The sequence below is a fragment of the Sciurus vulgaris genome (assembly GCF_902686455.1).
Source record: "Sciurus vulgaris genome assembly, chromosome: 2".
NCBI classification, from domain to species: Eukaryota; Metazoa; Chordata; class Mammalia; order Rodentia; family Sciuridae; genus Sciurus; species Sciurus vulgaris.
In genome coordinates, this window is record NC_136462.1 from 47516246 (window position 1) to 47531657 (window position 15412).

General features: G+C 37.2%; 1 protein-coding gene across 1 annotated transcript in view; it reads left to right on the forward strand.

Annotated features, from left to right (window-relative positions):
• Positions 1–15412, forward strand: part of DLGAP5 (DLG associated protein 5) — a 48184-nt gene that overhangs the window by 28058 nt on the left and 4714 nt on the right. The window contains exons 14-18 of the mRNA XM_079121030.1: positions 1781–2000; positions 11124–11310; positions 12577–12637; positions 12829–12991; positions 14356–14405. Coding sequence (XP_078977156.1) covers positions 1781–2000; positions 11124–11310; positions 12577–12637; positions 12829–12991; positions 14356–14405 — 681 coding nt within the window. The remainder of the gene's footprint in view (positions 1–1780; positions 2001–11123; positions 11311–12576; positions 12638–12828; positions 12992–14355; positions 14406–15412) is intronic.

Sequence of the window (15412 nt, forward strand, 5' to 3'; positions counted from 1 at the left end):
TCCTCTGATTATTTGTACTTGCCCCTCTATTTCCAAATCACAGACAAGCTTCCTGAAAAGGTCATCAATTTGGTCCCCATTTCTCTGCAACTCATTGAAATTCAGTTTCACTTCTCCCTGTCCCTCGAGAGCAGTTATCAAGGCTATTAATCAACTCATCGCTGAGGTTATTAGATACTTAATTTATAAAATCTTACTCCATAGCATTAAATATGTTCTACTCTTTTTCTTGAAATTGTATTCTGATTTTCCTCCTACCTCTCTGCCCATTCTTTAGTCATGTTTGCAAGTTTGCTTTTCCATTATCTCTTAAATATTTTTATATTCAGAATTCCTACCTCAACTCTCTTCTTGCCTTTCATATTCTTTTTACCCCCAGTGCTGGAAATTGAACCCTGGGCTTCATGCATACCATGCAAAGCTTCTACCACTAAACTGCATTCCCAGCCCTTCCTGTGCAATTGTAACCCACTCTTCAGTGATTCCCAAGTCTGTATTTAAAACCATACTTACTGCCCAACTATAATTCTATATATTATGACTCCATATACCTTAAAAATCAATTTATCTGTGGGCTGGGGTTGTGGCTCAGTGGTAGAGCACTTGCCTAGTATGTGTAAGGCACTGGGTTCAATCCTCAGCACCACATAGAAATAAATGAAGAAAATAAAGGTCCATCAACAACTAAAAAAAATTTCTTTAAAAATCAGCATATTCCACACTGAAATGATTTCCACACACACCTGTGCTTCCCTGTTGCCATTCTATCAGGTTTGTGAGAAACTCGAGTACCTCCTTTGATCCTTTCCTTATTCTATTTCACCATCTCCATTCCACACGCATCCTGTAGATAAGCAAGTCGTCTCAATTCTGCCTCTCAAATATCTTTTGAATACAATGCTTTTTTCCACATCTTTTTCCTTAGTCTAACTACCATCATCTTTTTCCAATGTCATTGCAGTATCTCCTTCCCAGTTCATTCTCTAGGTGTAACCAGAGCAGTCTTCCTAAAACCCAAAATTTTATAGTTAACCTGTTGCATAAAAGCTATTCTTTGTTATTCTTTTGTCATGTGTAAATGAACCCTCCAATAATTATACACAAGAGATTTTATAATCCTGCTGTTGCTTACATCCTGCCATCTTCTCTTTGCTTTCTTTCCCTTGGCTTTGCAAACGTGCTGTTCTATCTAGCCTTCCTTCACCCCATCTTTTACCCTGGCTAACTGCTAGGTGCTGCATCTTTGTAAGCTTTTCTTGATGTCCCTGAAGATTGGTTTCATTATCATTCTCATAATCTACTACAGCCCTCTGAGTTTACCTCTAACACAATATTTACTCTTCTTACTGTCTCAGATGTATACTAAGCTATAAACACCTTTAGGGCAAGAACTTTGTCCTTTACCTTTTTTTCCTCTCCTCCACTTTTTTGCAGTACTGAGGATTGAACCCAGGGGCATTCTACCACTGAGCTACATTCCCAATTCTTTTTTATTTTGTTTTATTTTGAGACAGGGTCTCTAAGTTGTCAAGGCTGTTCTTAAACGTGTGATCCTCCTGCCCCCTCAGCCTCCTGAGTAGCTGGAATTATAGCCTTGTGCCACCAATCTGGCTGTACTCTACCATTTTGCCCCCCCGAGTTTTTAGCACATACTAGGAACTTGATAAATATGTGGTGAATGTGTGATATATTTTATGTATACTTTTTTATTAGACTTTTTAAATGACAAGATTGTTTTTCTTACAGTAACAGCTTTAATCATTATAATTTCTTTTTGCAGAAAAAAATTGTCTCAAACATAGCAAGTAAACCAAAACAAGATGATGGTGGAAGGATTGCAGCTAGAAATCGCCTAGCTGCTATAAAAAATGCAATGAGAGAGAAAATTAAACAGGAAGAACACTCTGAGACAACAGCCCCTGTAATATCAAAGGAAGTTGACAAAATAGTGTTTGATGCTGGGTTTTTCAGAGTTGAGAGTCCTGTTAAATCATTCTCAGGTTAGTTTTGTTTTGTTTTTTGTTCTGAGACTTCTTAAGGGAAATATTTGAGGCAGGTTTTTATAAAACATGAAAAAAGTTTGACATGAAAAGATATAACCCTCTGTGTTAATTCACACACCCATGCAATTCATATTTTGATGAGTATGATCAGATTGGTTTAAGTGGGATGTGGGATGTGTTTCATAAGATTGCTTTTGTATTTTGTAAGTGATTTCATAGCTATTGTTACCATGTAACCTGACAGTCTAGGAGCTTAGGTCACAAAGTCCTAAGAGGTAAGGATAATGATGGAATCAAGAGAAGTGAAGTTATTTTCTTTGGGCAAGAAATTGGATTAGAATTAAAATGAAAAGCCAGGCCTGGTGGCACATGCCTAAAATCCCAGTGACTCAGGAGGCTGAGGCAGAAGAACTGGGAGTTCAAAGCCAGCCTCAGCAACTTAGCGAGGCCCTTAAGTAATTCAGTGAGACCTTGTCTCTAAAAGGGCTGGGAATGTGGCTCGGTGTTTAAGCGCCCTTGGATTCATTCCCTAGTACCAAAAGAAAAAAGATGAAAAGTAGATTGAACATTAAACGCTTACACTTCTACTGTGCTTAAAATAAAGCTTGTGGAAGGTGGAATTGGTATCATTTTCATTTAAGTTAAAACTTATACTCAAATCTTTCGAAAGACAGTAAAAGTACTAATTTCCCAATTTTAAAGGATTCTAGTGAGGTTCAGGGGTGTGGTTCATTGGTAGAGCTCTGCCTATCATGCAAGAGACCCTGAGTTCAGTCCCTAGCACTTCAAAAACAAAATAAGTGAAATATTCTAGCAAATCCACATTTTAGTACTTCGGGAAACTCTGATTTTCTAATTTTTTGAATAGCTGTTATTTTATAGATCATTTTTATTAAACATGTATCTCAGTTTAAATTATTTATAAGCTACATATGTCCATTAAGATGTCCATGTCCACTAATAAGTTTTCTAATAAACCTAAGCTTCTAATACCTGCTATCTGATATTTTCATTAAGACGTAAATATATCACCTTGCTGGACATTGTGGCTTATGCCTGTAATTCCAGCAAGTCAGGAGGCTGGTACAGGAGGATAACAAGTTCAAGGCCAGCCTCAGCATTTTAGTGAGACCCTGTCTTAAAAAATAAAGAGGAGTGGGGATGTAGCTCAGTGGTAGAGGACCACTACTGTTTAAAAAAAAAAAAAAGACATGAATATATTATCTCTAGCATATTTCCTGCCTTCTTGTTGCTTTTGATATCATAGCTGGAGTGGCTTTGGTTTGTTTTCTCCTTTTAAGCAGCTGAACTCTCCATATATGCAGGAGTCCCCCACCACTACTAATAGCATGGCGCCTCATACTTTTTAAGGATCCTACTGGTTTTTACAGCTAGGAACTCATCCCTCTCTGTTCTTTCAGGTACACAACTGTACACAGCTCCATCCTTATGGAGAGAGAGGTTTGTGATCTTTTAAAATTGAGGTATAATGCTTACAGTTTCTATGAGGCTTGTTAACAAAACAATAATCCTTGAAGAGGCCCCTTTCATCCTTTTGCCAGTCCCTATAGGCAACCACTTTCAATTCTTATTATATAGTCTTTTGTTGTTGTTTAATACTATGTTTCTAAACAAGGTTTGATTGTTTTTTAGAAACATGTACTTTACTTTTGGTAGACTTTCTTTCCTGTACTTGATTTGTTCTACTTCCCCAACTTTGCTCGACTTGATTTCCTCAATTTTCCTGATGGCTTTCACGTTTTTAATTTCAAAAAACTCATTTTAATTCCCCAAGTGTTCCATTTTATAGCATTCTGCACGTGTTTCATAAGTGCACTATGGATATTAATAACGCTTTTTTTAAATTTATTTCTATTGTAAACAAATGGGATACATATTGTTTCTGTTTGTACATGGAGTAACAGCATACCATTTGCATATTCATACATTTACATAGAGTAATGATGTTTGATTCATTCCGTTATTTTTTTCTCCCCCACACCCCTCCCACCTCTCTTTTCCCTCTATACAGTCGCTCCTTCCTCCATTTTTGCCCCCCTCCCATCCCCTATTGTGTGTCATCATCCACTTATCAGTGAGATCATTCGTCTATTGGATTTTTGAGATTGGCTTACCTCACTTAACATGATATTCTCCAATTTCATCCATTTGCCTGCAAAAGCCATAATTTTATTGTTCTTTATAGCTGAGTAATATTCCATTGTATATATATACCACAGTTTCTTTATCCATTCATCAATTGAAGAGTATCTAGGTTGGTTCCACAGTCTGGCTATTGTGAATTGAGCAGCTATGAACATTGATGTGGCTGTATCTCTATAGTATGCTGATTTTAAGTCCTTTGGGTATAGGCCGAGGAGGGATATAGGGATAGCTGGGTCAAATGGTAGGTCCATTCCAAGTTTTCTAAGGAATCTCCACACTGCTTTCCAGAGTGGCTGCACTAATTTGCAGTCCCACCAGCAATGTATGAGTGTACCTTTCTCCCCACATCCTCTCCAACACCTATTGTTGCTTGTATTCTTGATAATCGCCATTCTAATTGGGGTGAGATGGAATCTTAGTGTAGTTTTGATTTGCATTTCTCTTATTGGTGAACATTTTTTTATATGTTTGTTGATTGCATGTAGATCTTCTTCTATGAAGTGTCTGTTCATATCCTTAGCCCATTTGTTGATTGGGTTATTTGTATTCTTGGTGTAGAGTTTTTTGAGTTCTTTATATATTCTGGAAATTAGTGCTCTATCTGAAGTATGAGTGGCAAAGATATTCTCCCACTCTGTAGGCTCTTTCTTCGCATTGATGATAGTTTCCTTTGCTGAGAGAAAGCTATTTAGTTTGAATCTATCCCAGTTATTGATTCTTGCTTTTATTTCTTCTGCTATGGGAGTCCTGTTAAGGAAGTCTGATCCTAAGCCAATAAGGTGAAGATTTGGACCTACTTTTTTTTCTATAAGATGCAGGGTCTCTGGTCTGATTTCAAGGTCCTTGATCCATTGTGAGTTGATTTTTGTGCAGGGTGAGAGATAGGGGTTTAGTTTCATTCTGTTGCATATGGATTTCCAGTTTTCCCAGCACCATTTGTTGAAGAGGCTATCTTTTCTCCATTGCATATTTTTGGTACCTTTGTCTAGTATGAGAAAATTTTATTTATTCGGGTTTGTGTCTGTGTCCTCTATTCTGTACCATTGATCTACCTGTCTATTTTGGTGCCAATACCATGCCATTTTTGTTACTATTGCTTTGTAGTATAGTTGAAGTTCTGGTATTGCGATACCCCCTGTTTCATTCTTCCTGCTAAGGATTGCTTTAGCTATTCTGGGTTTCTTATTCTTTCAGATTAATTTCATGATTGCTTGCTCTATTTCTGTGAAGTACGTCATTGGGATTTTAATTGGAATTGCATTGAATCTGTATAGCACTTTTGGTAGTATGGCTGTTTTGACAATATTAATTCTGCCTATCCAAGAACATGGGAGATCTTTCCATCTTCTAAGGTCTTCCTTAATTTCTTTCTTCAGTGTTTTGTAGTTTTCATTGTAGAGATCTTTTACCTCTTTGGTTAGAATGATTCCCAAGTATTTTATTTTTTTTGAGGCTATTGCAAATGGAGTTGTTTTCCTCATTTCCCTTTCAGCTGTTTCATCGCTTGCGTATAAAAATGCTTTAGATTTATGCGTGTTGATTTTATAGCCTGCTATTTTGCTGAATTCATTGATGAGGTCTAGAAGTTTTCTGGAGGAGGTTTTTGGATCCTCTAAATATAGAATCATGTCATCCGCAAATAGTGACAGCTTAAGTTCCTCTTTTCCTATTCCTATCCCTTTAATTTCTTTAGTCTGCCTAATTGCTCTGGCTAGAGTTTCGAGGACAATGTTGAATAGAAGTGGTGAAAGAGGACATCCCTGTCTTGTTCCTGTTTTTAAAGGGAATGGTTTCAGTTTTTCTCTATTAAGAATGATGTTGGCCATGGGCTTAGCATAAATAGCCTTTACAATGTTCAGGTATGTTCCAACTATCTCTATTTTTTCTAGTCTTTTGAGCATGAAGGGGTGTTGTATTTTGTCGAACGCTTTTTCTGCGTCAATTGAAATAACCATATGATTCTTATCCTTAAGTCTATTAACATGATGGATTACGTTTATTGATTTAAACCATTCTTGCATTCCAGGACTGAACCCCACTTGATCATAGTGCACAATTTTCTTAATATGTTTTTGGATACGGTTTGCCAATATTTTGTTAAGGATCTTAGCATCTATATTCATCAAGGATATTGGTCTAAAATTTTCTTTCCTTGATGTGTCTTTTCCTGGTTTGGGTATGAGGGTGATATTAGCTTCATAGAATGAGTTCGTAGGGTACCCTCCTTTTCTATTTCCTGGAATACTTTGAGAAGTATTGGAATGAGTTCTTCTTTGAAGATCTTGTAGAACTCAGCTGAGAATCCATCTGGTCCTGGGCTTTTCTTGGATGGTAGATTTTTAATGGCTTCTTCTATTTCATTGCTTGATATTGATCTGTTTAAATCGTGTATGTCCTCCTGGTTCAGTTTGGGAGGAGCATATGTCTCTAGAAATTTGTCAATGTCTTCGGTAGTTTCTATTTTGTTGGAATACAGATTTTCAAAGTAGCTTCTCATTATGTTCTGTATCTCAGTGGTGTCTGTTGTGATATTTCCTTTTGCATCATGTATTTTAGTAATTTGAGTCTTCTCTCTCCTCTTTGTTAGTGTGGCTAAGGGTTTGTCTATTTTGTTTACTTTCTCAAAGAACCAATTTTTTATTTTGTCAATTTTTTGAATAGTTTCTTTTGTTTCAATTTCATTGATTTCAGCTCTGATTTTAATTATTTCCTGTCTTCTACTACTTTTGCTGTTATTCTGTTCTTCTTTTTCTAGGGCTTTGAGCTGTAATGTTAGGTTATTTAGTTGTTGACTTTTCATTCTTTTCTGGAATGCGATCCATGCAAAAATTTTCCTCTTAATATGGTTTCATAGTGTCCCAGAGATTTTGATATGTTGTATCGTCGTTCTCATTGACCTCTAAGAATTTTTTTATCTCTTCCCTGCTGTTTTTTGTTATCCATGTTTCATTCAGTCGCATATTATTTAGTCTCCAGGTGTTGGAGTAATTTCTCTTTTTTATTTTGTCATTGATTTCTACTCTCAGTCCATTATGATCTGATAGAACACAAGGCAGTATCTCTATTTTTTTTTTTGCATTTCCTAAGGGCTGCTTTGTGGCATAACAAAAAATGGTCTATTTTCGAGAAGGTTCCATGTGCTGCTGGGAAGAAAGTGAATCCGCTCGTAATGGATGGAATTTTCTATCTATGTCTATTAAGTCTGGGTTATTGATTGTGTTATTGAGTTCTATGGTTTCTTTGGTTGGATTTTGTTTGGAAGATCTATCTAGTGGTGACAGCGGTGCATTAAAGTCGCCCAGAATTATTGTGTTGTGGTCTATGTGATTCCTGAAATTGAGAAGGATTTGTTTGATGTACAGGGATGCACCATTGTTTGGGGCATAAATATTTACTATCGTTATGTCTTCCTGATTTATGGTTCCCTTAAGCAGTATGAAATGTCCTTCTTTATCCCTTCTGACTAACTTTGGCTTGAAGTCCACTTTATCTGATATAAGGATGGAAACCCCTGCTTTTTTACTGGGTCCATGTGCATGGTAGATTTTTTTCCCATCCTTTCACCTTTAGTCTGTGGATGTCTTTTTCTATGAGATGAGTCTCTTGCAGGCAGCATATTGTTGGGTCTTTCTTTTTAATCCATTCTGCCAGTCTATGTCTTTTGATTGATGAGTTTAGGCCATTAATGTTCAGGGTCATTATTGAGATATAATTTGTATTCCCAGTCATTTGGCTTATTTTTGTTTTTTAAGTTGGCTTGGTTTCTCCTTTGAGTGGTTTTTCTCTAAGGTAGTTCCTCCCTTTGCTGACCTCCATTGTTATTTTTCATTTCCTCCTCATGGAATATTTTGTTGAGAACATTCTGTAGTGCAGGCTTTCTATTTGTAAATTCTTTTAACTTTTGTTTATCATGGAAGGATTTTATTTCATCTTCAAATCTGAAGGTTAGTTTTGCTGGGTATAGGATTCTTGGTTGGCAACCATGTTCTTTCAGAGCTTGAAATATGTTGGTCCAGGCCCTTCTAGCTTTTAGAGTCTGGGTTGAGAAGTCGGCTGCTATCCGTATTGGTCTCCCCCTATATGTAATCTGATGCTTTTCTCTCGCGGCCTTCAAAAGCCTATCTTTATTTTGAATGTTAGGCATTTTCATTATAATGTGCCTTGGTGTGGATCTGTTGTGATTCTGTGCATTTGGTGTTCTGTAAGCCTCTTGTATTTGATTTTCCATTTCATTCTTCAGGTTTGGGAAATTTTCTGATATTATTTCATTGAATAGGTTGTTCATTCCTTTGGTTTGTATCTCTGTGCCTTCCTCAATCCCAATAATTCTTAAATTTGGTCTTTTCCTGATGTCCCATAGTTCTTGGATCTTCTGTTCATGATTTCTTACCATCTTCCTTTTTTGGCAACTTTATTTTCAAGATTAAATATTTTGTCTTCATTGTCTGAGGTTCTGTCTTCCAAGTGGTCTAGTCTTTTGGTGATGCTTTCCATTGAGTTTTTTATTTGGTTTATTGTCTCCTTCATTTCAAGGATTTCCGTTTTGTTTTTCTTGAGAATCTCTATCTCTTTGTTGAAATGATCTTTTGCTTCCTGCAGGTGCTCTTTCAGCTTGTTGGTATTATCATTCATTGCCTGCATTTGCTCTCTTATCTTGTCCTTTGCTTCGCGAATCATCTTAATCATGTATACTCTGAAGTCCTTTTCTGACATTTCTTCTAACATACTGTCATTGGATTCTATTATTATAGAATCTAGATTTTTTGGATCATTTTCTTCCCTTGTTTTTTCATGTTGTTCATGTATCTTCCCCTCTAGCAGTGCAGATCTGGGGTATTACAGATTTCCCCCTATAGGCTTATAGTAGCCCTATAGGTTTCCAAAACCCTTTCTTTAGGGGGAGATCAATATTAGCAGTGCCCAAATCAGACACTATGCAATCCTAGACCAAATAGCCCCTATGGGGACAATAACAAAATTGTCATAGTAAACAAAATGAGTTCAAATATTATCTTCAGTAAAACAAACAGGTTTGCAGTAAGGTCTGCAGTTTCTAATGGAGGACAAAGAGGATGCAGAGGGATGTAGAATGTGGCTGTTAATGGGATCAGAAAAGAATATACAGAAGTTCTAGAAAATAGAAAGGGTGAGAGTGTAATCAAAAGAAATCGGAAGTTAGCATGCAAAAAAGGGAGAAAGAGACTCTGAGGGAACATGTAAACAAAAGGAAAGGAGAGCAAGAAAAGTAAAGAAATAAAAACTTAAATTTTTTAAAAAGGTGAAAAAAGAAAATCTACTATATAGCAGTCATATACTAATGAAACTTCCCAGTGTTCAGTAGCCTGATGCATGAGAGGTACCTGACAATGAGCTCAAGCCTCCCGCAGGCGTCGCAAAATGGGATTTGCCCCACCCAAAGATCAGAGCTGTGGCTTCCAGGATTATCCAGGATGGCCGCTCTGGCTTCGAAATGTGTTTTCAAATGGGGAGCTGTAGCTCAGGGGTGGATGTGGTCAGCTGGAAGTCCTGGAGACGGGATGCGTTTGGTCTGGCAGGGGTCCTGGAGGTCCAGTGTGTTTGGTGTAGTTGTGGGATCCTGGAGGCTGGGTGCAATCACTCGGTCTGGGGTCCCGGTGATAGGGTGCAGTCAGTTGGTCCAGGGGTCCTGGCGGCAGGGAGCATTCAGTCGATGTGAGGGCCCCAGAGGCAGGGAGTGATTGGTTGGGCTGAGGTATCCTGGAGACGAGGCTCAGTCAGTCCGGCCAGCATTCCCACGGGGCCTGGCTCTTGTCTCAAAATGGTGGCAGCCACGTGTAATCAAACCTGCAGGTACTGTAACAGTGAACTTCCAGGCAAGAGCAGGCAGCTGGTGCTCCACTGGCGGTCGGCAATCAGTTTGCTGACTGTTGTCGGACTATCGGGAGGTGAAACTCGTGTGTTGGGTGATGGATAGGTGTAAGGCAGGCCTTAATAACACTTTTATGTTTTTCCCCTAATGTAGTCAGTATTTGCTTCAAGATGATTTCATCTTTTGTTTTTCTCGGAAGTCTAATCCCATGCTCGGTTATGGTTATGAATGCGTAGTAAGCAGCTAGAACCTCTGTGCACATGGATTGTGCCTTTTCTGTGGGGCCAGATAGCTGGGCCATTGTATTGGGAACCTGCATGTCACTGCATTTAAGTCTTTTCTCATAGACTACTCAGACTCCCCAGAGAAAATTTTTCTCATCTGCTGTCTGGATGCTATCATTTTGGCTGCCATCCATTCAGGAACCAAGCAGAGGGGAAAAGTCTCAACAACTTATTTGTAAATATTCACTTGCTCTTCTTATTTTCAATGCAATGACCCATCTTTCTACTATCTCGTGTTTCACCTATTTCAGGAACCCTCTAGTTTGTGTGGGGAGAACGAGCTGTTGTTGACAATTGGCTCTACTATGCAGAATGATCAAAGGAATCTGAGCTCTAATTCTTCAAACTGACTTTGAAACTCCTCTTATGTTTTCATCTCCATTTTTATCTCCACTTTCAGAAATACTTTGCGCCATCAATTCTTTTGAAGGGTTCTGAGGTAGAAAATGAGTTGACTCCTCTTTCCTGATTGGTGGCTTAATATTCATTTGCTTGGTTCTAAGTATATAGCCCACTTGCCACAATACATTACAGCTTCCAAAATGTTCTTGTTATTGTTCTTTAGTTTCCTTTGTCCTTGTAGAGTTCTGCCTTTTAAGATTACTTCTGTTAATGTTATAGTAATGAAATGTTAAATGGAAATCCAGTCTAATTTGAGGGTTTAGCACTGTTTTTAATAAAAAGTTCCAAGCATTGACGTTAACAAACATTATCCACCAGGAGAAAGAGACTAGTTAGTAGGATTTGAACTATCTTACTGGTTTTAAAGAAAAGTGAATGAAAGAAATTTTTGATATTGAGGTGATTTCACTCATCTTCCAGTACTCTCCTCTGACCGTCTTTCTCAAAGACGTGGAACACCTAAGTCCATCAGCAAACCCATATCTGAGAGCAAGGCTGATGAGGACCTTCTAAGACAAACGCTACCACCAGAGAATCCTGATCCTCACAGCACCAAAAGTGAACGTGTTGATAAGAAAATTTTGTTTTCAAATATTTCTGAAAGCAGGTATTTCTTTAACATGTTATTAAGAGTTTAACAAATGCTAATAATAAATAACCATTTCAGATTATTAAGCTGGTAAAATATGCCTGGAATATATTGTTAATTAGATTTCACAATGATCCTATACCACAGGCAAGTCTTGCTTTCTATAAATAAGAAGATTGAGATTTAAGATTTCAGGTTGGAGCCGGTCATGGTGGCTCGTGCCTATAGTTCCAGCTACTCAGGAGACTAAATAGGGGAGGATCACTAAGCAACTTAGACCCTGTATCAAGTAAAAAATAAATGACTGGGGATGTGGCTCAGTAGTTAAGCACACCTTGGTTCAGTCCCCAGTACCAAATAAAACAACAATTTATCACTTATTATCTTTCTTTCTCTCCCCGCCCCCTGACTAAATTGCAAAGGCTGGTCTTAGAACTTTTGATCCTCCTGCCTCAGCTTCCCTGGTTGTTGGTATTACAGGTGTGCAACACCACACTCAGTTCGGTTTATTTTTGTTTCTCAAATACCAATAACTTCCCATAGTATATATCCTATAGATTATTGTATTATACTAGGAAGCTCCATAATTGCATTTGAGTCATATTACTAATTTTTTTAAATTGTTTGCCAAAATAGTCCAGAAAGAGTATCTTAGTAATAAGCAATTTTGTGCAATAAAACCAAAATGAAGTTAAAAATTTGAAAAATAGAGTGTATTAAAAAAAACTTCAAATATATTGATATGGGGCTGGGGATATAGCTCAGTTGGTAGAGTGCTTGCCTCGCATGCACAAGGCCCTGGGTTCAATCCCCAGCACCAAAAAAAAAAAAGATATTGGTACACATATTTCTAATGTATTTTATTAGTTAGGATTTTAGATTGTATTGTATTGTAACTAATGATCCAATGTAAAAAACTAACTGCACAGTAATTAGGTTGCTCAGCCTCCAGAAGTCAACTTCATCTTGACCTGTCCCTGGTGTGTGGCTCTGGATTTGGCTAAGAAAGTCTTGCTGGTGCAGCCACATTAGCCTGACTGGCCAGCCAGACTGATAACTGGCTCATGTGCTCTCTGGGGGAAAATGCCTTGTTTGTAAGGCCATGTAGTAACTATAGTCCATTATGTCTCCATTGGGCTGGATCTTAGACCAGGCACTCTTTGACCACTTTCCTACAGTAACTTTCTTCATAAAGGATAGATTTTAAAGACAAGTCAAAAGATAAAAATATGCTTACCTATTGAAATATAATGCTGCTTTTTTTCCCTTTCTTTTCTTTTTCAGGAATAGCATAATAGATGATGCTCAGTGTCCTGGATTACAAGGTTTAATTGAAATAAACCATGTAAGTTCTATTGCAGGGTGGAAGATAGCCCAGTACATCATCTGTTTATATCATTACGTGTAGTAATTCCATAAGCAACACCTAGATTTTTCCATTAAAAATTATATCAGTCATACAGAATATAATTCTTGTTTCAGTGACCTTTGGATTATTTGAAAACAGGGCTTTTTGTATTTTTCATCTCATATCAGGACAAATATGGAATTAACAAAAAGGAAGAAATTTCAGACGTTGTGGAAAGAATGGAACTAAATTCTTCAGTTACCTCACAAGATGTTTTGATGAGTAGCCCTGAAAAAAATGTACTATCACAAAATAACATCTTACAAGAAGAAGCTAAACCTTCTCAGTTAGGTAAGATTATTTAAAATACAAAGAGGCTTTGTTGAAAATGAACTTGGATTAAGGTATAGATTGTCATAAATCTGAGTACTATTTTCCAAGAATGAAGATTAAGAAATTGAACTTTCACAGTAAATATTTCAAACTAGTTTATGAGCTGGGCATAGTGGTGCATGTCTGTAATGCCAGCAACTTGGGAGGCTGAGGCAAAAGGATCCCAAGTTTGAGGTCAGCCTTGGGATCCTGTCACAAAATAAAAAATAAAAAGGGCTGGGATGTAACTCAATGATAAAGCACCCCGGGGTTCAGTTCCTAGTATCTCCCCAACCAAACACTAGTTTATGTTGTAGTAGCCTACCTTTTTTTTTTTTTTTTTTCTTTTAGTATTTTTTAGTATTTTTAGTTGTAGATGGACACAATTACTTTATTTCTTTTTCTGTGGTGCTGAAGATCAAACCCAGTGCCTCTCACATGCCAGGCAAGTGCTCTACCACTGAGCCACAACCCCAGCCCAGTAACCTACTCTTGACCCCAAACCTTGAGAGAGACCTAATTAAAAAAAAAAAAAAAAAAAATACTAATCGACATTGGAGATAAGGAACAGTTTACCTAATATCTACTTTGGGATCCTTCATTTAACAGCATTTTCTGAAGTCTCAGAAAATTCCCTCAATTTTTTTAGTTCTTTTCTTTAACACATATCTCTAAACCTGTCTTCAAAATATCCTATTTTTTTCTCCCTAATGCCTTCCTAATTTTGGTGGGGGAGGGCAGGGTATTGGGGAAGGAACCCAGGGGCACTTAACCACTGAGTCATATCCCCAGCACTTTTTTATATTTTATTTAGAGATAGGGCCTCCCTAAGTTGCTGAGGCTGGCTTTGAACCTCAAATTCTCCTGCCTCAGACTCCCAAGGTACTGGGTGCACCACTGCACCCAGATCCTACCTACTTTTGTTGTGGTTGTTCTATAAGAGGAAAAAGGTCTTATGATTTTGTTACGTTATAATGTGTGCCAATTTCACCTATTATTTTCATCTGCTACTGTGGTTGTGGTCTAGTTGGGACCTAAGGTGTAAAATAAAATAGTTAATGTCCAGGCATTTAATATCCTCCACCTGATTTTTGTCAGCATCTTTTGGGTATCTTTAATATTATAAGCATGGGATTGATCATAGAAGATACTTTCTATACTGAAATTAAGGATAAGAATATTACTAAGAAATGTAATTACTTTCAAAATATAGTGATGTATATTTTTGTCTTAGCATGTGATACACAGAGCTTTTCATAACTTTCAGGTCTATCCATTTCTAACATCCTTGACAGCAAGAATATTCTTTAAAGTTAAAAATTATTATTTTTCTTATTTCTCAGTACTACTTGATAATAAAAGTGTCATTACTGAATGCCACCTTCTTGATTCGGTAAGTTTTCCAACTTAATTTGACAATTCCTTATATTCTAGATTTGCTCTATAAAATGAGTATTACTTTTCAATTTGTATGGTTTAAAAAAATTTGTCTTATTGTTTTTGCTTACTCCAAAATCCATTCATTAGTCTGTTGCTAAAAAACTTTCTGTTGGAGAAAAAAAACTTTCCAAAATATACTTTCTAAAATATAGTGTTTTAGTATTTAAAACCTGAATATTTATTTTCCTATATGATTTATCTATCAAATTTAATATGAAAAATTAGTTGAATACTTGATTGTCTAATATGTGACTTGGATTATGCTAGGTATTTCTAAGTGATGCAAGGAAAATAAAGGTAAAACTTCTGCTTATCTAAAACATACAGTATATGGGCAGAGGTATTACCTACGCTGCCTCCAGTCATCCTTGGTTATTTGCATCCCATTTTTTTAGATTACTCTGTTTATGTTCTGCTGTTTTGTTTGGGAGCTTTCTAGACTTTACTTTTGATGTTCTCTTGCCTCCAAATCTAGTAAAACATTAGCCCTTCTCTGAAGCCTTCCCGTTAAAGCTCTTCTATCTCATGTTAATTTACACATAGACACATAGTGCGTAGTACATAGGCACATAATACATATGTGTAATCTCTTATTAAGAATGTAAACATGAGTGGCATGCAGTGGCACTTGCCTGTAATTCCAGCAGCTCAGGAGGCTGAGGCAGGAGAATTGCAAATTGACTGGTGCCTTGATTTGTTAATGTTTGGTCTCAGAATATGAGAAATTCATTAAATTGAGTGCCTTCTTTGTGGTCAGATTATAGACTGCCTTGTGTCTTAGAAGAAATTGAGCCAGGAGTGGTGGCACACACCTGCAATCCCAGCAACTCAGGAAATTGAGGCAGGAGGATCACAAGTTCTAGGTCAGTCTCAGTAACTTAGTGAGGCCCTGTCTCAAATTAAAACAAAAAGGGCTAGGGATCTGACTCTGTGGTTAAGAACCCCTGAGTTCAATTCCTG